The sequence below is a fragment of the Chlorella variabilis genome (assembly GCF_000147415.1).
Source record: "Chlorella variabilis unplaced genomic scaffold CHLNCscaffold_6, whole genome shotgun sequence".
Lineage (NCBI taxonomy): Eukaryota > Viridiplantae > Chlorophyta > Trebouxiophyceae > Chlorellales > Chlorellaceae > Chlorella > Chlorella variabilis.
In genome coordinates, this window is record NW_005435082.1 from 279579 (window position 1) to 305220 (window position 25642).

Genomic DNA, 25642 nt, shown 5'->3' on the forward strand with positions numbered 1-25642 from the left:
AACCCCCACCAGCGGCCTTTTGCCCTCAGCCACTGGCGAATCGGTCTGCAGTCCTGCAGGCTGGAGGAGTGCTGCCACAGGCGCCTAGCTCCTTGGGGGGCAGCCATGACCCTCGTTATCTGAGCCCCCCTTAGCTAACTGGTGGAGGTGATGCTAGTAGCGCCCGCACAAAAGAGGGAGGGCTGCACAGCCTTTGGAGTTCTGATGCTTGACTAGAGCCCCAGAGGAAAGTACTCAAACTGCTGGCTTCTAGAAACTTCTGCTCCTCCCCACAAGCTTTCTGGTTGATTCCACCTGCTGTCAGCTGCCAGTGTATGCACGGCAGGCCTGCCACAACTGCTCTGCGGCACATTCGCCCCACCCGCGCTGCAGCTGCCGCCCGCCCTGCGTCTGCCGCCCTCCTGCCTGCAGCCGCCCTGCCGCCTGCCGCAGCGTGCGCGGCTGCCAGCGGTGACCCAGTGGGTGGCTTGAAGTTGTGGGTTGGATCTGAGATCGGTGAGCAGCTGGATATAGTGGGGTGCCGATGGTGCTAGGGTCCAGGTGGGCGTGGCATGGGGGGTGTACACACGTGGGAGGCGGGAGTGCCCGCTGGGCTCCTGCCGCTCCCGACCCCCACCACATACCTGCATTCAGCATGTGAGCGGGCAGACGGTACAACGAGTTGAGGAGCAGGTGCGCAGGGGTGCACACGTGTCTTGGCCACGCCGCGGCAGAAGGGGCGCTTCAGCTGATCACAGAGATCCTGGGCGGCACCGCCGGCGCCGCGCCCGCTTGCTTGGCGGCGCCGCTCTGCACCCAAGTTCGGCTGGTGGATGTGTGGCGGGGCGCAGGCAGGTGGCACAGCCTTGCCCTGTGGCCAGCATACTTGCGGGATGCGGATTGGCGCCGCAGGGCACAAAAAACTGATGGGCACTGCGCTCAGACGATTGAAACAATGTGCCAGCAGCAGCGGCGCAGGACGCCAGGCCCAGCCAGCAACTGCACCAGCACAGCCGCAGCCAGGGAACAGCCCCTCCCAGCTCCCCACGTCCTACCCGCCCCCCATTGCCCCAGCTGGGCCGCAGACTGCCACGAAGGCATCGCCCCTGCCACCCCACTCGCCGTGCCCGCCACTACCCACGTATCCCCCATAGCCCCCGCTCCCGCCCGGCCTGCCACCGCCACCCATCCTCACGCTGCCCCCACTCGGCCAACAACCACCACCCATCTGGCCCCCGCCCCCACCTGGCCCGCCCCTGCCCCCGCCCAGCCTGCCACGGCCCTCGCCTGGCTGGCACCTACCCCGCCCCGGCCCACTGGCGCTCCCCCCGGCCCACCACCTGGCCCGCCCTCGCCCAACCTGGCCTACCGGCACGGCCACCGTGAGGGGCACCAGAGCGGCTGGCAGCAAGGCCAGCAATCCACCTGGCAGCACGGCTGGCAGCAAGGCAGCCAGCACGGCTACCACCAGGCCTTCCAGCAACTTGTGGACCTCTTCCAGCAGCTGAGCCCTCCACACCCCCGCCGGCCAGTCCAGCCCCCCAGCCCGAGTGCGCAGCAGCAGCTGCAGCCGCTGGAGGCCGCAGAGGCCGCCAACACGGCAGCACCAGCGCCAGGGGCACCGCCGTCGCAGCGGGAAGCCGAAGAGGCCGCCAGCACGGCTGCGCGGCTGGACCGGCAGCCCCCGCCCGACCCCACCTTTCCCAAGATTTAGGGTCTCCTCCAAGGACCAGGCCTGCGCCCCTCTGCCCTCCTCGGCCGGCCGTGGCACCCCTGCGCTGCCAGCCCCTCGCATCTCACAGCCCCCGCTGGGTCCCTGCCTGCCGCGGCACGTGCAACAGGGGGGTCGTGTTTTGTCGCTTCACATCCCACGATGCTCACAATTCCTGGTGGAGCAAGCAGTTGTAGCACGGGCGGCCTAGGCCGCTGCGCCTGCCGCAGCAGCTGCGCCGATGGCAGCAGCGCGCACGCCGCCGTTCCCACCCAGAAGGTCCAGTCAGCACGACGTGCGCAAAGTGCGCGACCACCGCGAGCACAGCGGCTGCGCCCCGGCCAGCTGGCGGCCGGTCTCGCAGCTGTTGGCATGCAGCTGGATCTGCAGCAGCCAGCGCCTGTTGACGTCCAAGCTGGGGGACGCAGCGCGGCGCCGCCAGCCGACGCAGCTCCAGGAGGCGCTCAGCTCCAGGCGGCGGTGGCGATGGGCGAAGCCAGCCTGCTGGAGCACAATGTACACACCGTGGTGGGTGCCCTCAACCTGGTGCCCGCCATGTTTGGGCGGCGCGAGCCCTCCCTGGATGCAGTATGGCGTCGGCAGGACCGCGAGGTGCTGGCGCAGCTGCGCACCGGGTCGCATTGGTGTGCGGAAGAGACCAGCTGCTGGACGCAGTGCCCCCACTGCAACGACGGCATCAAAGATGCCCCCACATGCTGCCCAGATGCCGCACTGTGCCTCAACTTTCCTGACCTGTTTGCTGCGCCCCATCCTCCCCACCGCTTCCTCCGCCAGAAACCCTGCGCCTCGCCTTGTCAAGGGCCAATCAACCGGAATCACATCTTTAAACGTGGTGCAAGAAATGTGGCGTTGCCAACAAGGCAAAACCGACCGTTGTTGGCCGTTGGGTGCGTCAAAGGTCAAAGTCAGTGTTGTCGGGATTCGGAGGCCGTCGCCTTCTTCACGCTATGAAAGACAGGTCAAAAACTAGCAGTGCAGCTTGGCATTTAGTGGGGGGTACTGCACTTGGCGCGTCGGGCAGATCAAATAATGGTCTAAAGCTAGACGTTAAAACCGGGGATTTAAGCCTGTGGAGGCTCTTACCCACCTTTACCTTTACCTTTATGCCACTGCTTGGCATATCACTGCTTCCTCCACCCTATGCATACATGTGGTTGCACGGGAAGCTGTGTGGAACAGCGTCGGCCATTGCAGGGTGTGTAGTCACGGAGCCAGCTGATCGCCTCCCAAACAATTGACTGCTCTAGAGCCAGCTCTCCAGGCAGCGCCAGGCCTGCGCCTGCGCCTGCGCCAACTCAGCGTGACGGATCAGTCTTTCAGGAGTCTTGCTCCTTCCTTAAAGGCACACCCCTCTACTCTCAGTGAGCCCTGCGTGGCAGCCGCCTTCTCAGCGGTGGGGATGGCCGCGCATCGTTGTCGCTTCACATCACGATGCTCACAATTCATCTTGCTATCCTGCACTTGCACCACACATGCCATTCTTTCCATCTGTAACCCTCCCCATCTCCCTCCAATTCAACGCTGTGGGCATGACACTGACATCCATGCACTCTCTTCGCTCAGTCCGTTGTTGGCTGGAAGAGGGCTGTACACAGAACATGAATCAACATGAACAGAATATGGTCTGCCGAGTTGGCAGCAGAGGGAGGTGCTGTTGAGAGTAGAAAGAAAAGAAAGAAGAAAGAAAGAAAAGAAAGAATACGCCCTTGGGCGTGGATTGAGGAAGCCAGCTGGGTGCAGGCTGTTGAGAGTATCAGAGGAAATGTTCGTGGGGGAAAGCCTGCTCCAACTGAACCGACGTTGGCGCCGCCACCTCGTCGCCAGGATGCTGCTCCCCTGACTGATGCCCTCGCAGCTGCTGCTCCTGTTGCTGCAGCACGGGCGTGTCAGGGCCATCATGCAGCCCGCCCTGACCCTTGCCCTCCTGGTCCTGCTGCTGCGAGGATGGCGGTGCCGGCATTGGAGCCGCTGCTTCAGCTGGCTGCCCAGCCGCCTGGGTTGCATTCAGGCTCGAGCTGCTAGCGACAGGGGCTGGCAGCATGCCCTTGCTTCGGTAGTGGGCATCAAAGTCCTTGCACTCAGCCTGTGCCAGCCGCTCTTCATACTCTGTCTGCATGGCACACAAGCAAAAACCTCATGGAAGAAACAGGGCAGCCCGCAGACTATGCGATTCCCAGGAGGAGCAGCACCAAGCTGCACATGAGCGCATCATGGGCCGCAGCCGTCCAACACGACATGCTTCCAGCAGCACAAGGCTCAGCCGGGCAGCCTGCCACACTTGCCCAGGTGCCCACCTGTTCCAGCAGCTTGGCGCAGGCGCTGCACATGTCCAGCCGCGCCGGCTCGTCCCGCAGCGCATCTGGCAGTACCAGCTGCAGGCTGGGCAGAACCACCAGGGCGGGGGCCCGCCCCTGCTGCGCGGCAAGCAGCTCCTCAGCTGCCTGCTCATCACGCTGCTGAAAGTAAGCAGCTTGGGAGCGGTAAGATGCTGCAACCCGCTTCTGCACCCAGCCGGCGGCCGCGCAGCACTCCCTCATCCTGCCCCACTCATTCCAATTTGCACCGTTCTGGTACAAATCCGCCATGCCCTGCAGGTGGCCATGGTTGGAGGATCAAACCTCCACAACACAGCGGCGACACGCCGCCGCCCAAGGCGGGACTGGAGGCGGTGGGTGGGGTTCCGCACCTGGAAGTAGCTTTTGTTCTTCTGGAGGCTTCGCAACTGTAAGCGGCGCACCCAAACCCTCTTCCCGTTTTCCACAGGCTTTGCCCACTTCTGCTTCCATTCACGCCCCCAGGGGAACCGCCAAATCCCGCCCCCCTTTATTCGGGGGGTCCGGTCCCTCAATAACGCCCTCCACCAAGCTGTCCCACAGGCTCAGAAAAAACTGCGCGGCCATCTCCACCGCTGAGAAGGCGGCTGCCACGCAGGGCTCACTGAGAGTAGAGGGGTGTGCCTTTAAGGAAGGAGCAAGACTCCTGAAAGACTGATCCGTCACGCTGAGTTGGCTCAGGCGCATGCGCATGCCTGGCGCCCCCTCGAGAGTTGGCTCTAGAGCAGTCAATTGTATTGGGAGGCGATCAGCTGGCTTCGTGACTACACACCCTGCAGTAACCAGTGACAATGCTGCTGCAGCCACAAACCCCATGCTCGCACAAGCTGACCCTGCTGGAGCTGAAGCCCCGCCCACGCCACCTGCACCTGAACCGAGCGCCGTCGGTACCCCACAATCTCCAGCCGCTGACCGATTTCAAATCCTCAACGCTATAATTGCTACGGACTGGCGCCCACCTGCTCCCCCTACCATATATGCACGAGTTTCCCTGGGTGGAAACAGGCCGGAAACACCCCTGGAAATTGCATTTTTCCTGGCTGGAAAGAGGGAGTTTCTTACAGGAAACAGCTGGAAACAGGGCCGCTGGAAACGTGGATTTTCAAGGCAGGAAACATGTGGATGGGCGGCGGCGGCAGGCTGATGTGTCCGCCGCCACCGATCACAGGCAGCGCTTGGCGGCGGGGCTGGGTGAGCGGGGACGGCTGTGCCTGGCCCTGCTGCAGCAGCTGCTGCACATGCTGGGCTGCTCGCCGGCTTACTTCTCCTGAACCGCCCTGGCGACGAGGGTGCCCGCCTGGCGACGAGGGTGGGGCGGCCGCCACGGCGCGCCACACTGGGCCGGGGCTGCGCCTGACCGTGGTAGCCTGTGCCTCCGCCTGCAGCACGCAGCAGCGAAACAATGTGTTGTGGTCGGCATGCATGGCAAGAGCAGGCCAAACTGCTGGGAGTCTGGCCAGCGGGGTTGGGGATTGTGCGGGCAGGAGGCACTTCACAGCAGCAGCAGGAGCAGCAAAGGGCAGCAGCGGCAGCAGCAGCAAAGCAGCAGCAAAGCAATGCAAAGCACAGTACAGTACAGCGCAGCACAGCAGGCCTCCTGCCTGGTAGATGTAGGCCAGCGGGATACCGCTGTCCACGTAGTGAGCCCGGTCAGTCTGGCGCAGCGCCCGCTCCACTGGCGGCAGGTGGGCCAGGGGGTCATACAGTTGGGGGGGGGGGGAGGCGGGAGGAGCAGGTGTGGAAGGGTCAGTTGAGTGGAAGGGTCAGTTGGGTGGAGGGAGGCAGCGGCGGGAGTGTGAGCGAGGGTGAGGTGCGAGGGTGCTGCGCATGTAGCTGGCGGCGGCGCCAAGTTCAGGGCAGCTCCCGCACCGTCTGAGTGGGCCACCACCCCGTCTCGCATGAGTTGGTCGACCAGCCAGTCCTGGCCGCGGGAGCGCATGGCGGCAGACGCGCCCGCTGCGCCGTGCGGCGTCGGCGGGCGGGGAGGCTGCCGCGGCGGCGCGGAGAGCGCTGCGGGCGGGCGGGCGAGAGGGGGACGGCAGGGGAGCAGGCATCCAGCGGTGGAACGAGGGATGAGAGGGCAACACAGGGTGGAGAGTGCATGTAGCAGCAAAGGCAGGGGTGGGCGGCCGGGTGTTGCAGTACCCTTGTAGCGGCTCAAAACCTGGCCCCGGTGCGGGTTGTAACGGCGGCCTTGGCACCCACCTTCGCTGCGGAGGAAGCTCCTGGAGGCATGGAGCTATGCTGATGGCAGGTAACTTCAGGGCTCGCCTGCAGCGCGGCACAGGAAGGCAGTGCTGAAGGGCAGGCCAGTATGGTGCAGAACCAAAATGAGATGAGTCCCAGCTTCGGCAGGTTCGGCAATGATGCATGCATGCGCGTGCGCAGCTGATGCCTGCCAGCGGCAGCGGGCCTTGGGCATACCTGAACCACCCATCCTCTTCCTCCGCATCGTCATTCTGTAGCAGAAAGTTTGCTGCCAGGCAGGCTGTCGGCGCGGGGCCGCCATTCATGGCTGGCTTGACCTTGCGGCAGCTGACGAGCCGTCGTGCTGCTGCTCCTAAAGCCTGCGGCGGGGTAGAGGGAGGGTGCGCTGGACTGCAGGGCCAGAAAAGGAGCGCCGGCCAATGTGCTATGCACAAACTAAGGCCGCAGCTCGACGGCCGCAGGAGTGGGCGCGCGCGGCGGGCAGCCCTCCCCGAGCCCGCTGCACACCTGTGCCAACAGTGAAAAGGATGCCGGAGATGGGAGGGGTCGTCAAGTGGTGCTGCACTGGCGAGGTGGGCTCCATGAGCTGCATCGGGTGGAATCGGGAGGCACCAGGGAGAGAGGATATGGGAGTGGCAGGCTGCTCAGCAGCGGAGGGGTTGCCTGCCGCATTGCTGCCAGCCCTGCTAGAAAATCACATGCAGTTGCACAGCAGCACATGGCGACAGAGCAGCACGCGCGGCACTGAACATGGGTGCTGGTGAAAGGTAGCAAATTGGCAGGTCCAGGCCAGTGCCGCCTGCTGCTGGTGGTGGTGGAGGTTGCAGCACCCGCGGGGCGTCGAGGATGCAGCACCCGCAGGGCGTCGAGGGTGCAGCACTCGCAGGGCGGGCGGCGGCGCGGGCGGCGGCGGCGGCGGCCGCTGCTGACCGGCAACGGCAGTATGGACCACCTGCTGCCAACCTTCTGGACTTCGCTCTGGTGCTGCCACAGGCTGCGCTGGTGAAGCCGCTACGCGAGGTCAACGATGCGCCCAGCTGCCGTCAGCCCGAGCTGCTGCCCGCGCCCAGCTGCCCGTAGATCCTGTTTGAAGGTCGGCGGTCACCGCCTGACCACGGGGGCCAGCATCGCGGGCTCCTGGCCGCCGATCACTTCGGCCGATCAGGGCCCGCCCGCCTCGGCTTGCAGGGCCGATTGTAGCTGTATGCATGGCAAAGCGGCAGGCCCGTGCCGCTCGAGACCGCGCGTTATCTCTTCTTCCTGCCGTACTCCGGGCAGCACATCCCCAAGGGCGCGTCCCGCACCCACTCGGGCCACTCGCACCTGCTTCCTGAAGTGTTTTGGACAATGTGGGAGGCCGCTGGCGATGCTACGGCGAGATGGGATGAAGGCCACACTGAGAGGCTTCTCCTCCTGCTGCGGTGGGGCTTGCAAATGCTGCAGCGGGTCATAAAATGCTGGTAGGGCGCGATGCAGCGGGCGCAAGTTGGACGGTCTCACATGGCAGCGGCGGGCATCGCCAACGGCGGCGGCGGCAGCGCGGGTGCAGGTCAGTGCCTGGCAACGCTTAGCCATGGGTTGGCATGCGCAGCGTGAAGCAAAGGAATGCATGCCATTGTCGTGAGGTTGAACATTGCAGACTGCCGCTTGTGTATTTGTTGCGGCGATGAGCAGCGCCGGCGGGTTAGTCGTATGCCGGGTTGCCACTGGGTTGCACGGCTAGCTCAGTTTCAGCTGAAGGCACATCCAGGTGCGGGCTGCTGGGGTATTATGCCCACTCCCTTCTTCATTCCCATCCCAAGCTGCTGCCAGCTGTCAGGCACCTCAGCAGATGTGTGCCATGCCAACATCCCTGCTTTATGGCCTCCCTGCCCGCTCGTGCAGGTCCGAAACCTGATGTTGCAAGTGAGCGCGTGGACCTGCGCAAGGCCAACACCAACAGCTACGTTGCGGCCACCTTCACGTTGCCCGCCGCCAACAGGCAGGCAGCTGCCAGCAAGCTGTATGTGGGCCGGCTGCAGGAGGTGATTGTGGTGCCCATCGGCAGCCAGCGTTGCACGCTGCTGAGCGCGTTGTGGTGCTGGGAGATGGTGGAGGATGAGCAACTGCTGGGGCTTTGGTGTGTGCGTGCCTGCGGCCAACCCCTTTGCCGCCCACCACCCGATTGAGGCCTGCCGCATCAACTTTCAGGTGTGGCTGATCACCCACCCCGACCAGGCCGCACCGGCGGCAAGTGCACTTCAAGACCAAGGCAGCGCACGCCATCCCCGACTACCTGCTCCGCAACCCACGCCTTGGAGTGAGCTGCAGCGGCGAGTTTCGTGCTGGGCCCGCGCTGCCTTCCCGGCCGCCCCGGCTTCCTTGTTGTGCCTGAAGCAGGGCTGCCCCCTCAGCCCCACCCTCTTTGGCCTCTACATCGACAACCTGGAGGAGGAGCTGATGGCGGCGGCGCAGCTGGCGAGCAGCTCGACCTCCCCAGCTTCCTCGGCAGCGGCGGCGCCGCGGTGCCACCGCTGCTGTACGCCGACGACATGGTCCTGCTGGCCACCTCAGCGGCCGGGCTGCAGCGGCAGCTAAACCTGCTCCAGCAGTCCTGCCGGCAGTGGGGCCTCACTGTCAACATCGACAAGACCAAGCTCATGCTGCTCAGCGGGCGGCGGACCCAGCACGCGGCGCAGCAGCCAGCAGAGGCAGCAGGCCTCACCTTCGCCGGCCAGCAGCTGGCGGCAGTCACCAGCTTCAAGTATCTCGGCATCGCCTTTCACTCCAGCACCTGCCTGGCAGGGGCAGCAGCGCCAGCCCGGGCACAGCCGGCTATGCACAACTGCCGGACCCGCTGCGCAGAGGTGGGCATCGAGGCGGCGCCCGTCCAGCTGTGGCTTTTCGGCACCATGGTGGACTCGGTGCTGTCCCATGGTGCTGAGGTGTGGGGCGTGCAGCTGGCGGCCACAGCGGCGTGCTGCCATCGTGGCAGTGCCGGCAGCGCGGCCGAGAAGCTGCAGCTCAGCTACCTACGCCACCTGCTGGGGGTACGGCAGAGCACCCCCAATGCGGTCTTCCTTGCGGAGACTGGCGAGCGCCCGCTGTGGCAGCGCTGGCTGCGGCGGGCAGCCAAACTCTGGAACAAGACGTTGGAGGAGCGTCCCGGCAGCCTGTTGCAGCAAGCGCTATTGTCCAGCGTGCAGCTCGCAGATGGCGCCCACCCCCTGGCACAGCAGTCCTGGGCTGCCCAGCTGGCGGCCGGTCTCGCAGCGGTCGGCATGCAGCTGAACCTGCAGCAGCCAGCACCTGTTGACCTCGGCGAGCTGGGGGAAGCTGCGCAGCGCCGCCAGCTGGCGCAGCTCCAGGAGGCGCTGGCGAAGGGCGGCGCCAGCCGGCTGGAGCACTATGTGCACAACGTGGTGGGCGCCCTCAACCTGGCGCCCGCCATGTTTGGGCAGCGCGAGACCTACCTGGATGCAGTATAGCGTCGGCAGGACCGCGAGGCGCTGGCGCAGCTGCGCACCGGGTCGCATTGGGGCGCGGAAGAGACCGGCCGCTGGACGCGGCGCCCCCGAGAGCAGCGAGTCTGCCCCCACTGCCACGACGGCATTGAAGATGCCCCCCACATGCTGCTCACCTGCCCCCTTTACGCCCCGCTGCGCCTCAACTTTCCTGACCTGTTTGCTGAGCCCCATCCCCCCCACCGCTTCCTCCGCCAGAAACCTTGCCGCCTCGCCGCCTTTGCTGCTGCCTGTCACCAGCGCTGGCTGACCGCCACCGCTGCGCTGCCTGCATTCCCGCCCTGAACCCCCACTCTCATGTCCACCCCCTTTGCTCTTACCGCACCACACCTGCTCCACGACATGCAGTACTGTCTGCCCGCTCACACACTGAACGCTCGGTGACCTGTCAGTTGGCCTGTCCTGCCTATTGTTCTACTGCTTCATCCATCCTTGCTCGAACAACAAAGTCTGTGCTGCAAGCTTGTTCTTGCTGAAACCTGACTGTAAGCCCACAAGCAAGCAGTGTGCTGCTTGCATGTTCACATATGTAATGCAGTTGGTACCCAGCAGCAGGCACGGTTGGTCCCAGACTTATTGGCTGTGGCAGCGCCAGCGAGGCGCCGCCCGCCCATGGCATGTCCCCTTGGTCCCCTGTGTTTCCCCCTGTTTCCCTGGAAACTCACTCATTTCCCCCAGAAACCTCATTTTTTCCGCTCAGAAACGCTGGAAACGCCTTGGGAAACTCGGTATATATGGTAGGATCCCCTCCAACTCCATCACACCAAACATGTTTTTTTGCCCGAAAACCCACCTTGTGCTGGTCTGATGACTCTGTGGGGCTGTGTGTGTTACACACAGCAATGAGTGCCGACAATGGGAACGTCTACACAATCTCCGCTAGTCACACACCACCATGTCCCTAGCGGCACACGCGCGCCGCTCTCGTAGGAAGCGGCTCCTGCCGCCTCTAACGCCGCCGGGCGCTCTGCCATGCCGTCCGCCGTCTCGTCGCCCGAGCTGCCTGCTGTCCTCGGAACACTGGCTGTCGCTCTCCCTGCGGCGTACTCGCTGCCACCTTGCGGCGGCAATGTGGCTGCTACGATCCTACCCCCAAGCCTCTGCCGCCGGCATCGCCCTACCGGCCGACGTCACAGTCCCCTGCGCCCTCTCTGCGGCTGGCCGCCCTAGCGGCGCGCCGCCATCGGGTGCAGTTGGCCCCCGCTATCCCCGTCGCTCACCGCCCCTGTTGCCCCCAGCCCTGCTCCTGGGCCGCGGCGCTCAGCAGCTGCCGCTGGCGGGCCTCGCCAGCTCCGCTGGGGTCTGCCCAGGGGCGGAGGGGGCACCCCAACCTCAACAAGCCCCCATACGGTGGGCAGGTGCCGTAAGCGGGCGGGGTGGGGGCGCGTCACACGTGCTGGTATGGCACGAAGCGATGCTGATGCCTGCGAACAAAGGGAATGGGGAGGCAGGCCTGCCACCCCGCCTAAGGCTGGCAGCCTGCTGGCGATGTATTGCCTCCGGCGTACGGGAGCAGCATGCTGTGCTGCGCCCCCTACCAGCAGACCCAGCACAAGCCTGGCTTGTGTCTCATGCTCAATTGACACAAGCGCGCCACTGGTTCACCGCTGGCAGCCGGCCGGCTGTCTGTGGTCGGCACCTGGGCGCAACTATGCTGTCACCTGAGCGGTCAGCTGTGCCACAGTGCGCAGGTATCTGACCGCCGAAGCGCATAGCGACATGTCGATTGTCAGATGTATTTTGCTGACTGTAGAAAGAACATCTGTGAATCCCTGCCCTGCTTCATGTATAGTTTAAGTCATATGTGAACGGGTGGGAACATAGCACCTACAACAAAAGGCGGGCGGGCGGGTGTAGCAGGAGCCTGAGCCGGCTCCCTGCCTTGCGTTTTCCCGCTTCCTGGTTACCTTATGATTGATCGCTATGATGCTATTCCCTATTCTGAGGCTTGTCAGCCTTGCATCATGAGCCGCTTTCCACTTCGCTTGACTGTGTACTTTAGCCGTGGAAGAGCAGGTCCTGTAAGCATTCTCACTCGAACAAGCCCGACTCCTGCGCGGCATGCACAGCGGGCGGCAATGCATGCGACTCATGCCTTGATCTCCGCACGCCGATAATTTTGAGTTTCAGCCCATGGCCTGGTTCCGCAGGGCGCAGCCCGCCCTGCTGCTGCGAAGCCTGCTCGCCGATGCCGCCTCCGCAGCCTCGCCAGCCTATCCTGTCGGCTTCAGGGAGGCCCGCGTGCTGCTGCACCAGTGCTGGGCCTCGTCGCAGGCGGCGCCCGACCCCGCTGCAGCTGCCGCCGCCAGGCCCGCCGCCGCTCTCGACCCTGCCGTCGACCCGGCCCGCGGCTTTGTGCGTGGCGGCTACACCGTGGCCCACTTTCCTCCCGACCGCGTCTGCAACTTCTCCATCATAGCACACGTTGACCACGGCAAGTCGACGCTGGCAGACCGGCTGCTGGAGGCCACGGGAGCCATTGCCACTGGCCGCCAGGCTCAATACCTCGACAAGCTGCAAGTGGAGCGGGAGCGCGGCATCACCGTCAAGGCAAGCGGCTGGCCGCAGGGGCGCAGCCGCGGCGCCAGGAGGCCGCGGGGAATGGCTCGCTGCCATCGGCGGCGGCGATGAGGAATGCACACGCCTGCGTTGCCTGCGCTGCTGCCGTGCCCGGTGCTGTGCTCCCCACTGGTTTTCTGCTGCTGCTTCTGTCGGTAGGGGCGCTGGGCCGGTCACAGAGCCACAACACCGCCCCTGTGGTGTACCGCGCAGGCACAGACGGTGAGCCTGGTGTACCGCCACCTAGGCGCAGACTACCTACTGAACCTGATTGACACCCCGGGGCACGTAGACTTTAGCTATGAGGTGCGTCGGGCAGCTGGGGGGAGACTTGGGAAGGGATGGGGAGGACAGGAAGGGGAAGGGTGGGGAGGGATGGACGGGACAGGACGGGACGGGAACGAAGCTGTTCATTTGTTTCGGTGGGGCCGGCCTCGGCAGCGCCAGTCGCCCAGAGTTCCGGAGCGGCGGAGGAGGGAGGCGGGGATGCAGCCCGGCGCCGGCACCGCTCGGCTCTTTTCGGCGGGAGGGCAGCTGCTGGCCTTCTGGAACCGGATTAGTGGTGCGGCGCCGCACATGGCATCACCGTTTGTATGTGCTTCTGCCGCTCTCGGCGCGCTCACGCCCCGCAGGTGTCTCGCTCGTTGGCGGCGTGCCAGGGGGCGCTGCTGCTGGTGGATCCGCTTCTCTTCGACGACTGCCCAGCAGCGCCGCGGCTGTGGGCTGCCTCCCAACTTCGCCCGCCTGGCGCCCACGCTGCGGGTAGGGCTGCTTGTGCCGATCAGTCAGTCGCCTTTGGCTTGGCAACCTCCCTGGGATCACGGCATTGCTGACTGGCATGCACACCTGCTGCTGTCCCTCCCGCAGGTCCTGAAGTTTGATCACTGCCAGCTGACCGGCGTGCCAGTGGTCGTCTCAAAGCTGCCCAACCTCACGTGCCTACAGGTCGCTGAAAGGCTTCTCGGACCTGAGCACAGGCCTGCCGCTGTGGCTCACCCGCCTCTCAGGCACGTGACCTTGGGCTTAAGCCAAGCTTGGCCCTGCCTCTGTCGCCAGCTCCGTCGTCGCCAAATGTCAGCCTCCCAATCCCTCCTGCCGCCGCTTGCCCTTGCTCCTCAGCAGGTCTGCAGACGCTGCATGCGTGTGGCGTCCACTCGATGCCCACCTTCCTCGACAAGCTGCCCAAGCTGCAGGCGCTGGTTGGTGCTCAGCGCATGCATGTGCTGCCTGCCATGCCCTAGCAGCTCAGCTCAGGGCTGAAAACAGCTGTGAGACATGCCACCCGCACGTTATACGATTTGGACGTGGCCCCCAGAAACCGACCACCTCGCCGCTGTGCCACTGGCGCCACCGGTCGCCCCTGCTGCCACAGTGTGCGCCCTGCTGCTGCAGACACTGGCGTGCAAGCCAGAGCCAGGCGAGTACCTGGCTCGCCTCACGTCTCTTACCCTGGAGCCTGGCGTCTGGTCCAACATACTCGACCTGGAAACGATGGGAGGTGGGCCGCGCTGGCGTCGCTGGGAGCGGCAGCAACCTGGGTGGTGCGCTGGCAGCGATTGCATGGCTGCTTGCTACTTGAGCGTGCACGTGGGGTGCCAGCTTGGGGCGGGGGTGCGCGGGGTGCCGTCTCAGGTGTGCCTGCCGCCTCACTGGCAAGCGCCACCGGCCTGCGCCGGCTGGAGCTCAACACGACGGTCGATGACGACGACCTGCAGGAGGTGCTGCCCTGCAGGCTGAGGAACGCCCATGTGCTGAATGGTGAGAGGCAGCGGCGTGGCAGCCATTCCGGGGCATCAGGGGCTTGGCTGACCCAGGCCCCGACTGACTGACTGATTCAAGGTGTTTGTTGCATGCGGCCCGGGCCTGCAGAACTGCCTGGCCTGACCAGCCTGTTGCTGGATGAGGTTGGCGGCACCTCGCTGCCTCCCGAGGGCAGCTACCTGTCCAGCCTGCGCTCCCTGAAGATCCGAGGCTTCCACACAGCCACGGTGAGAGGGATGCAGGCGGCTCAGCCTCGGTGAGGCCTGCTGTGCCGGCTGGTCGCTGCCACCTGCGGCAACGGCGCAGAAAGCAGCAGCTGTGCTGCAGCTGTGGGAAGGCTTTCCAGTCGGCTGAGCCCCGCCTCTACTGCCTGCCTGCAGCTGGCGCCGGGGCTGTCTGCCGCCACCGGGATGACAGCACTGTCCATTGTCAACCCTCGCATGAGCGTGGATGTCGTGTGGGAGCAGCTGGCCACCCTGCTGCCGCGCTGGCCGCTGCTCAAGGTGAGCCGGGGTGCAGCCGGGCACCGAGGGCGGCCTGCACAGGCGCCACGCATCCTGGTCGACGGTAAAGTGTTTTTGCTTCTGCAGGAGATGCTGCTGCATGAGCATGACGACCTCAACTTGCTGGCAGTCAGCATGCTTGCCGGGGACATGCTCGAGGACATGCACACCTGACTGGCGGCAGGGGATGCGCAGAGCGCGGCCGGGGAGACCTCTACACTGTGGGGTGCCAATTGTCCCAGCCGCCGGCTGATGAGTGCGTCTTGGTATCAGGGATAGAGCGCTTCTGGGCTTCTCTGGCATGTAGAAGGGGAAGAGTCTTCCGCAGACTGTGACGCAGAGAGCACCAACACATGCTGACTGGACAGTGGTGAACAACTAGACCAGGACCTCAGGTTAACCTTGGTAACCTACTCCACATCACTGCACATTCTTCCCAAGCCAGCACAGAGTGAGCAGCATGCAGCATAAGGTGGCAGGCCACAAGCAGGCCGGCCTGAGCCAGTCCAAGGTCACCGAGGCCGCCATGCAGGCAAGCAGAGGATCCAGAGCATCAGGGAGCGCAGAACAGCTGGGGGAGAGCAACCGGGGCAGGAGGTGGTGCCTTGGACTTTGCCGCAGATCCGCGGTTGTTTTGGCCGCGGGCGTGGGGTGCACTGCACACTGCCCACGCTACGCGCCATCCCACACTCCTCCTCGCCTGCTGCGCCGCCCTGCAGGAGTCTCGTGAGGCGGCGCAGCGCGCAGACCCTCAGAATCCCGACAAGCTGGCCGCGGCTGGGCACACCAGCACCGGGCAGACCCTGCCCCAGCAGGCGCAGGCGGCCAGGGAGCATGCCGATCCAGAGGTGTGGCGGCTGTGAGTAGATGCGCGTTTCTGAGCGGCAGCAGGCTCTGTCGACCTGCTGTGTTGGGGACTTGCACGCCTGCTGTTACCTCTCCGCGTCCCGACTCGCCTGCTCAGTGCCTTGTGCAGGTGCGCCAGGAGATGGAGCGAGTGGAAGCGAAGACTCGGAACGAGACGCTGGGCCTCGGCGGCGGGACGGCAACCTAAGCAGCCAGGTAGCAACATGGCCCGGCAGAGCAATGCCCGCCAGTGAAGCGGGCTGGCTGGAAGTTTCACTTGTAATGGCGGTGGCAATCTCAATCCACAGCAAAGATCGGACAAAACACCCACTTCTTGCGCGGCGCTGGGGATGGGCGGCGGGATTGCCTGGCGGCGCCCATGAAGAAACTCACCGGACGAGGGCTTTCTCATGGGGCGCCTCGCCCGGCGACTGCAGCAGTCTTCTGCATCGTTCAGTGGGGCAACGCGGGTCCCGAGGGTTGTTGCTGTGCCCGTGTGTAGCTGTCGGTGCGGAGCCACCGCGTGAGGCAGCCTGCGGCTCCCAGATGGCGGCGTGACCTGATAAGCCTGCGCAGGCAAGCCCGCACGGCGCTGGAGGGGCGCCACGACAAACGGGGGCCCCATTGCCGAGGCTCGCGAAGAAGCGTCTCCTCGGCCCTGCAGGCACACCGGAATGCGGGCCGGTACTCGGGCAGCGCTTCTGGGGGCGCTATTGGGCCTGCTGGTGGTGGGCGCGGCAGGTGAGCTTGTGGCCGACGTCTGTGTATCAGAGCACGGGCCCTCCTGGGCTGCCCTCCTCGCCTGCTGCCCTGCATGGTCGCCCCTGCACCAAGCCCCCGCCTCCTCACGCGCGCTTCTGCTGCTCCTCCCGCCGCCGGCGCAGGCGCCACGACGGCGGCGCGGCAGGCCCGGCTGGGCGCCGACCGCGCTATGCGCCCTGGCAGCCCTGGCAGCCAGGAGGATGCGCGTGCTGCGGCGGCCCTCGCCTGGCGCGCGCAGTTTGAGTCGCCGCCGCCGCCGCCCTGGTGGCGCCGCCTGTGGCCCTGGGCCGCCCCCACACAACGCCTCATCCGTGTCGCACCGCTGGAGCCCCACAGCGGCAGCCTGGCCGCGCCCGCGGAGCTGCGCCTGCCCGCATCCCAGCTAGAGGCCGAGCTGGGTGCTGGGCTGGCGCCGGCGGTCAACGCCGTTGACCCACGGGACGACGCTTTCTTCTCCTACAACTCCTCCGCCATGACCCCCCTGGTGCCCCTGTGGCTCTCCTGGATGACAGACCTGGGGCGCATGGCCAACCGCAGCCACGGCCTGGACTTCTCGGTGCGTGCTTCAATCAGGAGCAGGAGGGGTGCAGGAGGAGGGGGCGGTATGTATGTGATGCGGTGGGGGTTTGCTGCATGGAGGTAGTCGGCTCAGGCGCATGCAGGGGTCGCCTGGCGTGGCGTATGGGCCACCCATGCCCGCTCCCCCTCTCTCGCCATATCCCAGCAGCGCCGTCGCCGCCACCCTGCCTCCCACCTGCCGCCCACCACACCCCGCCTGCCACCTTCCCCCCATCCTCCCTGCTGCCCTGCCTGCCTGCCTGCAGACCGCGTGGCGCCTGTCTAGCTATGTGGCCATCTCCTACTGCAACGCCTCCTCCATAGCCACCTGGAACTGCTCCCGCTGCGGAGGCATATCTGCTGGATTCACGCCAGAGGCGGTGCGTGGTGGGGTGGGCCGGCCGGCGGGTGGCTGGCTGGGGTGCTCCCCCTGCGGGCAGGCAGGGCCACTGAGGGCAGGGCGGCTGGTGGTGGGCTGCCAGTGCTGGAGGCGGGCAGGGCGGGGCGCGAGGCGGGCTGGCTGTTTTGGGGACGGGGGGGTGCTGGGAGGGCTGCTGCAGCCCAAGGCCGGCGCGCACGCCAGGTCCCAGCACGCGGCGGCTGCCGCCAGGGTCGCGCACACACGCACAGCGTCGCTGACTGGCACGCACACGCACCGCAGACGTGCTCACCTGCCGCGCGCCTGCCTGCGCACCCCCCACCCGCCCACCCCCACCCCCTGCAGGTTGTGTTTGACGAGCTGTGGGACCTGCAGGGGTATGTGGGGTACAGCGCCCCGCTGGACGCCATCGTGGTGGCCTTCCGCGGCACCGACTCGCACTCCATCTACAACTGGTGGGCTGGCTGGGGGGGCTGGCTGGATGGGGTTTTGAGGGCCGGTGGCGGCTGGTGGAGGAGGCCGGCGGCGGGGATTGGCTGCGCTGGCGCCAAGCCGATCCTCGCCAGTCCCGACCAGACTGCCCTCCTGCCTGCTGCCCGCCTGCCCGCCGGTGCCTGCCCGCCCGCTGCCTGCCTGCCCCTGCCACCCGCCCACCTGCTGCCTGCCGCCTCGCCCCGCGCAGGGTCCAGAACATGCGCACCTGGCGCACCGACCTGGCGCTGGGCTACCCGGGGGCGCCGCCCCACGCCCTCGTCCACGGCGGCTTCTTCACCTCCTACAATGGCTCCGCGCTGGCCGCCAACATCACGGCGGGGGTGCAGGCGCTGCGGGGCCGCCACCCTGACGTGCCCATCTATGTCTCTGGGCACAGGTGGGCGGGGTGCGGTGGTGCTGGGGAGCCAGGGCGGGGCAGGGGTGGTTTGGGGAAGAGCAGAGCAGGGAAGGGTGCTGTGGGGCGGTGGGAAGAACCAGGCCGCCAGGTGGAGCGCCGCCGCCTTCCCAACCCCGCCACTCTTCGACAGCTGCACAGCGCGCCGCAGCGCGCCACAGCCCTGCCCTCCTGGAGAGCTGCTCGCCCCGACTGCGCACCCGTTACACGTGGCCCTCCCACGCTGTGCCTGCCGCCTGATTGTTTGCACACACACACGCTCGCACACGCACGCACCCCCGCCGTGCAGCCTGGGCGCCGCCATGGCCACGCTGTGCGCGCTGGACCTGCGCCTCAACCTGGGTGCCCCAGACGTCCGCGTCTACTCCTTTGGCAGCCCCCGCGTGGGCAACCAGGTGTTTGCCGAGTGGTTCGAGGAGGTGGTGCAGGTAGGGGCACGGGAGGGAGGGCCCGCTGGGTGGCGGCGGTGGTGGTGTGTTTGGGCATAGCGGGGCAGAGCTGGGGGGACAGCAGGGCACATGGTGGGCCCAGCCGATGCGGGACAGCATCTCTGCGTAGCCGGCTGGGGCGAGGGCTGTGATCTCGCGCCTGCCTGGCCCCCTCCCTCCCTCGCCCCCGCCGCCACTCACGTGAGCGCCCCCCAGCCACCCAGCCCTGCCCTCCCCCACCCGCCTGCCCCGGCCCCTGGCGCAGGTGCACTGGCGCTTCACCCACAATCGCGACATAGTGCCCTCGGTGCCGCCCGGCTACATGGGCTTCTACCATGTCAGCAGAGAGGTGTGGGGTGCTGGCTCGTGTGTGGCTGTGTTTTCTTGTTGTGTTTGCGACTGTGTGCCCTTCGTATGGAATACGAAGGTTGGGTCTGTGCAACGGGTGCGTGTTTGTTGTGTTTGCTAATGTGTGCCCTGCGTATGCAATACCAGACCAGATGATTGGGTCTGAACTAAGGGTGGCAGCAGCCAGCCTGGCTGCTGCCGCGGGGCCCTCCCCTTGAGAGGAGCCGTCAGTGTCTGGGGCCTGCCGCGCCGCCCATGCTGCCCTCCACCCTCACCCCGCGCCAACCTCCCCTCCGCGCCCCGCCCCGCCCCCCTGCCGTAGGTCTGGGTGGTGGACTTGCTGTTTGGGCACACGCTGGTGGGGGTGTGTGACGCCAGCGGCGAGGACCAGGCCTGCCACAACTCGGTGTGCCACCTGGGCCTCTGCTCCTCGCGTGAGTGGCCGGGGGCGGCGCTCCAGAGCGCTGGCAGCGGCTGGGCCGGCGGGGGCGCGGCCGGCCGGCCCTGGCAGCAGCTTTTGCTGGCCGCTGCCGCGCCCGTGCTTGCGTCTGGTATACACCAGTTGGGCCGGTGTTGGTGGGCTGCCAGCCGCCCTGCGCCTGCTCTTTAGGAGTCAGATTGTTTTAAAAGATGGCTCCTTTCTGCTGCTGCGCCCCCCCCCCCGCGCCCTGCAGTGTCGGACCACCTGCTGTACCTCAGTGAGATGTACTCGCCCCACCCCATGGGCTGCTAGCGCACCCGTCGCGTCGGGATGATGGCGCTGCGGGCGCGGGATGAGCCCCACACGCGCCTCGCCTGCTGGCGCCGCCGCCTGCCGGCTGCGGCGCCAGGGCCCCAGGCCCCTGGCTCGGCCGCAGCGGCATCCGCACCTGCCCAAGCGCCAGCTTAGAGCAGCAGCGCAGCCACTGTCCTGCTGCCGCGCACCTCCGCCCCTCTTCTGCTCCTTGTAGGCATCCTGCCACGCCGCCCGCCTCAGATTTGTGCACCCCGTCTCTGAGCCCCCACCTCCTGTTGTATCACCCTCCCTTTCGGCGGCCAGCTTCTCTGGTCGGCGCTGCTGCGCTCACCCCTGCCACTCAGTGCTGCCAGCCCGCTCTCATTTCGTTGCCTGATACTGAAAAGCGCCCCCAGCCCCGCCGCGCCCCTGCCGCCTCCCTTTTGTAATGGTGCGCGCCCCTTCCTCTCCCCTACTTCCTTGTATGCATGCTCTGTGCCTGTAACCTGCATCCTACTTGTTGCACAGAGCTGTGCTGCCTGCTGGCGTCCTCAGCAGCCGACGGCAGCAGCTGCCGCTCATGCCTGGCCAGCAGGTGCCGGACACGGCTGGGAGCCGGCCTCGGCGCCAGCGCCCTCTCCGCCGCTGCCGCCGCTCAGCGCCGCCGCCATCCCGTGTTGCAGCAGCCGCGCCACGCCGCCCTCCAGCCCCGCTGGCGGGCAGCCCGCCATGGCGCAGGCCTGGTGCAAGGCGCTGGCCTCATCCTCCAAGGCCGCCTCGATGGCCCCCTCTGCAGACCGCAGCAGGATGCCTGCGGGGAGGGAGGTGCCGGCGGCAGCTGCATGGTGGAGAAAGAATTGGCCTGCCTCTGCAGCCTGCAACCTGCCCTGCCTTTGCTGTGAAGTGGAGGCTGCTGCCTACATCCCGCCGCCGAGGCTGCAGCCCAGCGGCCTGCCAGGCCCGCCACCCCACCTGCCACGGCCTTGCCGACCAGCGGCAGCGCCCTCGCCAGGCTGCGCTCCCGCCGGCTGGCCAACACCGCCGGGCACTGGCGCTTGAGCTGGCGCAGGGCGCCCTCCAGCGCGTGCCGCACCAGGCGGGCCTGCAGGCAATGGCAGGGGTGAAGAAAGAGGGCGGCAGGGCGTAGTGCAGCTGTCGCAGCGGGAGAAGGGAGCACACAGTACCTGGGCGGCGCAAGCCCGCAGGAGCTGGCGCAGTTGTGCCACCTAGCAGGCCCTCTTTTCTGCAGCCAAGGCATGCTGCTGCATCCCAAGGCACGCTGACCCAGCCGCTGCCTGCTCCCACCTCGTGTCCCGGTGCCAGCGGCGGCAGCGCCCCTCCCTCCGCCTGGCTGCGGTACTCGGACGGGGCCAGGTGCACCACCGCCGCCACCAGGCGCGCGCCCGACCGCGGCTGAGCGCACTTGAGCACCGCCAGCAGGGGCCCTTCTGCGGTTTGAGCCAGGCAGGCGGGCAGCAGGCAAGAGGGAGAGGACGAGGCACAGGCAGTCAGCAGCAGCAGGGCCAGGCGGCGTACGGCAAGCAAGCCCCAGCCGCAGCGGCGGCGGCGGCGGCCGGGGCCAGCACGCAGCGGCTGCCGCCTCACCCGCGCCGCGGTGTGCCGCGGCCAGCTGGAAGCCATAGCTGCCCCAGTCGCACTTCTGCACCGCTTTGAGGGCGTGGCCTTGCGCCCCCGCCCCCAGCTGCACCTCCCAGCCGCGGAACAGGTGCAGCGGGGTGGGCTCAGCCCCGCCACCGTCGCCGCCCCTGCTGCCGTTCCCGGCCCCGCCGCCGCTGTTGGGGCCGCCGGCGCCGCCGCCGGCGGGCTCCCCAGCCTGCCCCGCCTGCTGCGCCGGCTGTGCCTGCTGCGCCTGCTGCGCCTGCTGCGCCTGCTGTGCCTGCTGTGCCGCATGGTCGGGCAGTTGCAGCACCAGCCCCACCCGGGCCGCCCACTTGCAGCCGCGGAAGTGCCGGGCGGCGCAGGGGCAGCCCCAGCCCGCCTCCCCCACACCGACGTACGTCAGCAGGGGTGCCTGCCCGCCTTCTCCCTCTGGCCCCGCTGCAGGAGCAGCAGGGGCTGGCTGCAGAGCGGCTGAGCGTGCGCCTGTTGGGCCCGCTGGAGTGCCGGCGCCGCCGGCGGCAGGCCCCTGACCTTCGCTGCTGCCCCCGCCTGCAGAGCCCACAGCGGCGGCTGCCGAGTCAGGCTCCAGCCCATCGCCTGCCGCTGCCAGCGCTGCTTCCGCTTCCTGTGGCGCCGCAGCCTCCGGCAGAAACTCTGCGGCCATGCCTGCGGGGCAGGCATATCTTTCTTTATTTCTTTAAAGGGAGGGGGATTCGACACCTGGGCACGGCTGATCTCGCTTCTCATCTTGAGCGCTGCTGACCATCTGGCAGGCAATCAGGGAGGCGGTGGGCGCCTCGACGGACCTTCCCCTAAGCGAGCCAGGTCGCCCAGAGAAGCCGTCAGCGGCAGGTCGAAGCGGCGGGCGCCGCTGGCGGGCTGCAGGCTGCCGTCGGGCGCCTGCGGGGCATCAGCACGGGCAGCACACAGGCGAGGTCAGCTGCACTCAGCACTGAGCAGGGCCTTTGGGATTGCAAGCCAGCCGCGAGACTTGCTGCTGCCATGAGAGCAAAGCCGGGCATGCGCCAGGCCAGCTTGCCTGCAGCAGCACGCCCTTCAGGCGCATGAGCAGGGTCAGGGGCGGGGCCAGCACCCGCACCATGCCCAGCAGCTGCTGCAGGCAGCCCACCACCTCCTCTGCTGACGCCGGCAGCTGCTGCTGCTGTTGCTGCTGATGCAGGCCGCTGGCAGCAGAAGCCGCGCCACCGCCAGCCGCCTGCAGGACCACTGCCAGCTCCAGCACGCTGCCTCGAAGCGTGCTGCCGGGCGGCTTGGCTGTGGCACCGGCGGGCTGCACAGACACGCTGCCCGCGCCTCCGGCAGCCGCCTGGAAGCGGTACCGCCGCACCACCACCTCCTCCAGCCCTGCTGGGCAGTGGTAGGGACGGGTTGTGGGCGTGGTTGATGGCAACAAGGTTGGAACAAAATGGCATGGCAGCGCTCAATCAGCAGGAGAGGAGCAGCCAACCACACACCCACCTGTGGCCTGAGCCCGCAGCTCCCCGCCTGCAATCATCGGCTGGGCCAGCAACGGGCCCAGCCCCTCGGCCCAGCGCTCGAGCGGCTGCTGCTCCACAGGCAGCGGCAGGCCGTCATCGCACACTGCAGGCAGGAGGCAGGTCAAGGGCTGCTTGGCAGCGGCTCAAGCGCTGCGCCCCATGTCGCAGGCAGGCCACGGGGGAAGTCTGTGAGAGAGCGGCGGCGGCGGCCGGCCACGCCCACCTCGAAGGCCCAGCAGCCCTGGTGCCTGCGGGCTCTGCTGCAGCTCCAGCACCACCGTGTGCTCCCCAGGGGCTGCTGCGGAGGCCAGGCAGGCCCGCACGGCTCGGGCCAGCAGCTTGGAGGCCGTGGCGGCCAGCATCACTAGGGGGCATGTCTGGGCAGGCAGGGAGGCCATCTTGTGTGTGTGTGAATGGGGCTGGTGCCTGTGGGAGAAAGGCAAGCCAGGTGGAAAGTCAAGCCTTTGCAAAGCCCGGGGCATCCACCATAACTCTACCATTGATTAATATTTACATACTATGTGATGTGGACATGCGACGCAGAGGTCAATGACCCCGCCAAGGTTGCAGACGCCGGGCCGACAGGTGGCGCCAGATGTGAAAACACAGGGGATGCAAATGAAGAGACGTTTGGCAAAAATGACAAAGGATGGGGTGCAAGGTGGAACAAGAAGTGGTCTCAGTCATGTCTTGATCACCCTCGGAAGCCGCTCGGCATGGACACGCTACTGCTGCAATATGTGCCAGATGGTCCCTGTTGCCTCTCCAGGCTGCTGCTGGTGGTGGTGCTGCGGCGGCTGCGGCGGCTGCGGCTGCGGCGGTGGCGGCGGCTGCGCCTGCGCCGGCTGCTGCTGCACTGGCTGCTGCTCTTGCTTGTGCCTCTTGGAGGGAGAGGCAGGTGCGGCGCTTGATCTCTGTCTGACTTTGCTTTCCAACCGGCCTCACCTATGGCGCTGGTTGGTCGGCAAGAACCGCTGCCGCCGGCACGCGCGCAATGTCCAGGCTGAAGCCGCCGGCGCTGGTAACCAGGCTGTGCCTTCTGCGGCGCAGGCGCACCGTGTCACCCGCCACCACCTCTGATGTATCATTCCATCTCAAGAGGTTCTGCAATTTGCAGGGGGATCGCCCTCACAGGTAAATGAGAATTCCTTGAGCCATACAAGCACAGAAGAGTGACGCAAACATCGGCTCACCCTAAGCCTGTATGAGTCGCTCCGTTCAGTGTCAGGGTAAGTGTAGCGATGAAGCTCAGCCTTGAATGGGAACTCGGGCAGCGATGGGTCATACAAATCAACCGCATAGGATGTGCGGTTGGGCTCGGGCACATCAAACAGTGCTTCAACCGCCCGGCCTGCAAGTAAGAAAGTAAGGGCCGCACACAGGTAGGCAGCTAAGCTACAGTGTGGTAAGTGCACAGAGGCGTAAGGAAATGCGGCTCGGCTCGGTGTTTCTCACTTCCAACGTTCAGAGTGCCGCCGTTCTTGAGATCTGCCTCCGTGATGGCTTTTGCCCACCAACCGTCCCGAGTTTCCCGCCACCCCTTGTGACGGGCGCTCACTGCTGCTGTGCCACCCCGTTCCTCATCCCTGCCCGATGGAGGCACCTGCTGCTGCTGTCGTGGGTCCGGGGCTGCCATGCCTGCTCGTCCTGCACCCGCTGCACCCGCTGCGGGTGCTGCGCCCGGTGCAGCAGCGGCTGCCGCCGTGCCTGCTGGTGTGGGCAGCTTGCCCTGAGCGCCCATCGCACCAGCATCAGCAGAAGGATTACCTGCAGCCAGCTCTAGCTGCGGCAGGAAGGCGGGATGCAACATTGGGGTAGCAAGCAGGTGGAAGCAATTGTTGTAGAGCAGCTGTAAAAACACATGCCACCAGGCGAACCTGGGCCGCTCGCAGCTGCGTGCCAGGAGGAACCGGCAGCACGCGCTCAATGTCCAGGGTGATGCCGCCGCCGCTGCTGCTGTTAGGCTGGTCCGGCCGGCGGTGCAGGCGCAGCCTGTCGCCTACTGCCAGTCCGACTTGCGTCTTCCATTTCTTGATTCCTTCGCCCTGCATGGCGCATTGGTGTGGCTCTTCATGAGTGCAACAGACACATAGACAAACGGCGGTGAAGCTTGAGCCATTTGAGCCATTTGAGGAGCTAGGTGGGACATCAGCAGCAATGCCAGACATGCTGACCGCTGTTCAGCGGCTAACATGCTCCATGACCCAGCCGTCACCTTGAGTCTCCAGTTTTGTTTTTTGCGCCCAAAGATTGCGGCGTAGCGGCGGCCATGTTTATCATGCAGGCTGATCTCCTGGCCGTCAGCCGGCTGCTCTCCAAACAACTGACGCCCACTGGCCTCTGCAGGACGAAGGTTAAAACAGGCACAAGCGGTTCAGAGCATCCATACTCAGCGTGCACATGCTCATGCAGAGCAGCACGGGAAAAAAGCTGCCCTAATGCTGAAACTGTCATGGCCTCACCCTCAATGCTAATAGGCACGTTCTTGTCTGCTACTGTTGCAGTCACCAGCAGCGCCAGCCAACCGTCGGCCTCCGCCTGCCAGTGGTGATTGCCCAGTGCGCGCGCCATCGACGGGCGATCTGCCACCGCGCCCGCTGGCGCAGCTGGCAGTGCCCCAACGCCTGCTGCCTCAGCCGCCGCTCCTGCGCCTGCTGCCACTGCTGCGCCCCCTGGCGCAGCCGGCAGTGCCCCAACGCCTGCTGCCTCAGCCGCCGCTCCTGCGCCTGCTGCCACTGCTGCGCCCCCTGGCGCAGCCGGAGGTGCCCCAACGCCTGCTGCCTCGGCCGCCGCTCCTGCGCCTGCTGCCACTGCTGCGCCCCCTGGCGCAGCCGGCAGTGCCCCAACGCCTGCTGCCTCGGCCGCCGCTCCTGCGCCTGCTGCCACTGCTGCGCCCGCTGGCGCAGCCGGCAGTGCCCCAACGCCTGCTGCCTCGGCCGCCGCTCCTGCGCCTGCTGCCACTGCTGCGCCCGCTGGTGCAGCTGCGCCAGCGGCTGCATGAGCTGCTTCTCCAAGGCCAT

At 66.5% G+C, this 25642-nt stretch overlaps 6 protein-coding genes across 6 annotated transcripts; 4 read left to right on the forward strand and 2 right to left on the reverse strand.

Moving 5' to 3' along the window:
* Positions 1–5302: 5302 nt before the first annotated feature.
* Positions 5303–5983, reverse strand: CHLNCDRAFT_143507 (hypothetical protein; the record flags this gene model as incomplete). Its single annotated transcript, XM_005849196.1, has 3 exons — positions 5303–5341; positions 5622–5719; positions 5914–5983. The coding sequence occupies 3 exons, from the start codon at positions 5981–5983 to the stop codon at positions 5303–5305; spliced, it is 207 nt and encodes a 68-aa protein (XP_005849258.1).
* A 1769-nt stretch (positions 5984–7752) lies between these two features.
* Positions 7753–9719, forward strand: CHLNCDRAFT_143509 (hypothetical protein; the record flags this gene model as incomplete). Its single annotated transcript, XM_005848991.1, has 4 exons — positions 7753–7801; positions 8137–8371; positions 8470–8551; positions 8718–9719. The coding sequence occupies 4 exons, from the start codon at positions 7753–7755 to the stop codon at positions 9717–9719; spliced, it is 1368 nt and encodes a 455-aa protein (XP_005849053.1).
* A 2424-nt stretch (positions 9720–12143) lies between these two features.
* Positions 12144–12623, forward strand: CHLNCDRAFT_17930 (hypothetical protein; the record flags this gene model as incomplete). The annotated part of the gene is made up of 2 exons (XM_005848992.1): positions 12144–12299; positions 12534–12623. Coding segments are annotated over 2 exons (246 nt in total), but the record flags the coding sequence as incomplete, so codon positions are not given.
* An 848-nt stretch (positions 12624–13471) lies between these two features.
* Positions 13472–14752, forward strand: CHLNCDRAFT_143511 (hypothetical protein; the record flags this gene model as incomplete). Its single annotated transcript, XM_005848993.1, has 6 exons — positions 13472–13513; positions 13707–13812; positions 13947–14072; positions 14184–14302; positions 14456–14578; positions 14666–14752. 6 exons carry the CDS (start codon positions 13472–13474, stop codon positions 14750–14752), a joined length of 603 nt encoding a protein of 200 aa, XP_005849055.1.
* A 1346-nt stretch (positions 14753–16098) lies between these two features.
* Positions 16099–19521, forward strand: CHLNCDRAFT_143513 (hypothetical protein; the record flags this gene model as incomplete). The annotated part of the gene is made up of 9 exons (XM_005848994.1): positions 16099–16165; positions 16309–16742; positions 17011–17124; positions 17469–17578; positions 17806–17994; positions 18302–18440; positions 18706–18789; positions 19111–19222; positions 19463–19521. 9 exons carry the CDS (start codon positions 16099–16101, stop codon positions 19519–19521), a joined length of 1308 nt encoding a protein of 435 aa, XP_005849056.1.
* A 3826-nt stretch (positions 19522–23347) lies between these two features.
* On the reverse strand, positions 23348–25642 carry CHLNCDRAFT_143515 (expressed protein; the record flags this gene model as incomplete). The annotated part of the gene is made up of 6 exons (XM_005849197.1): positions 23348–23503; positions 23595–23661; positions 24226–24296; positions 24500–24667; positions 24838–24962; positions 25198–25642. The coding sequence occupies 6 exons, from the start codon at positions 25640–25642 to the stop codon at positions 23348–23350; spliced, it is 1032 nt and encodes a 343-aa protein (XP_005849259.1).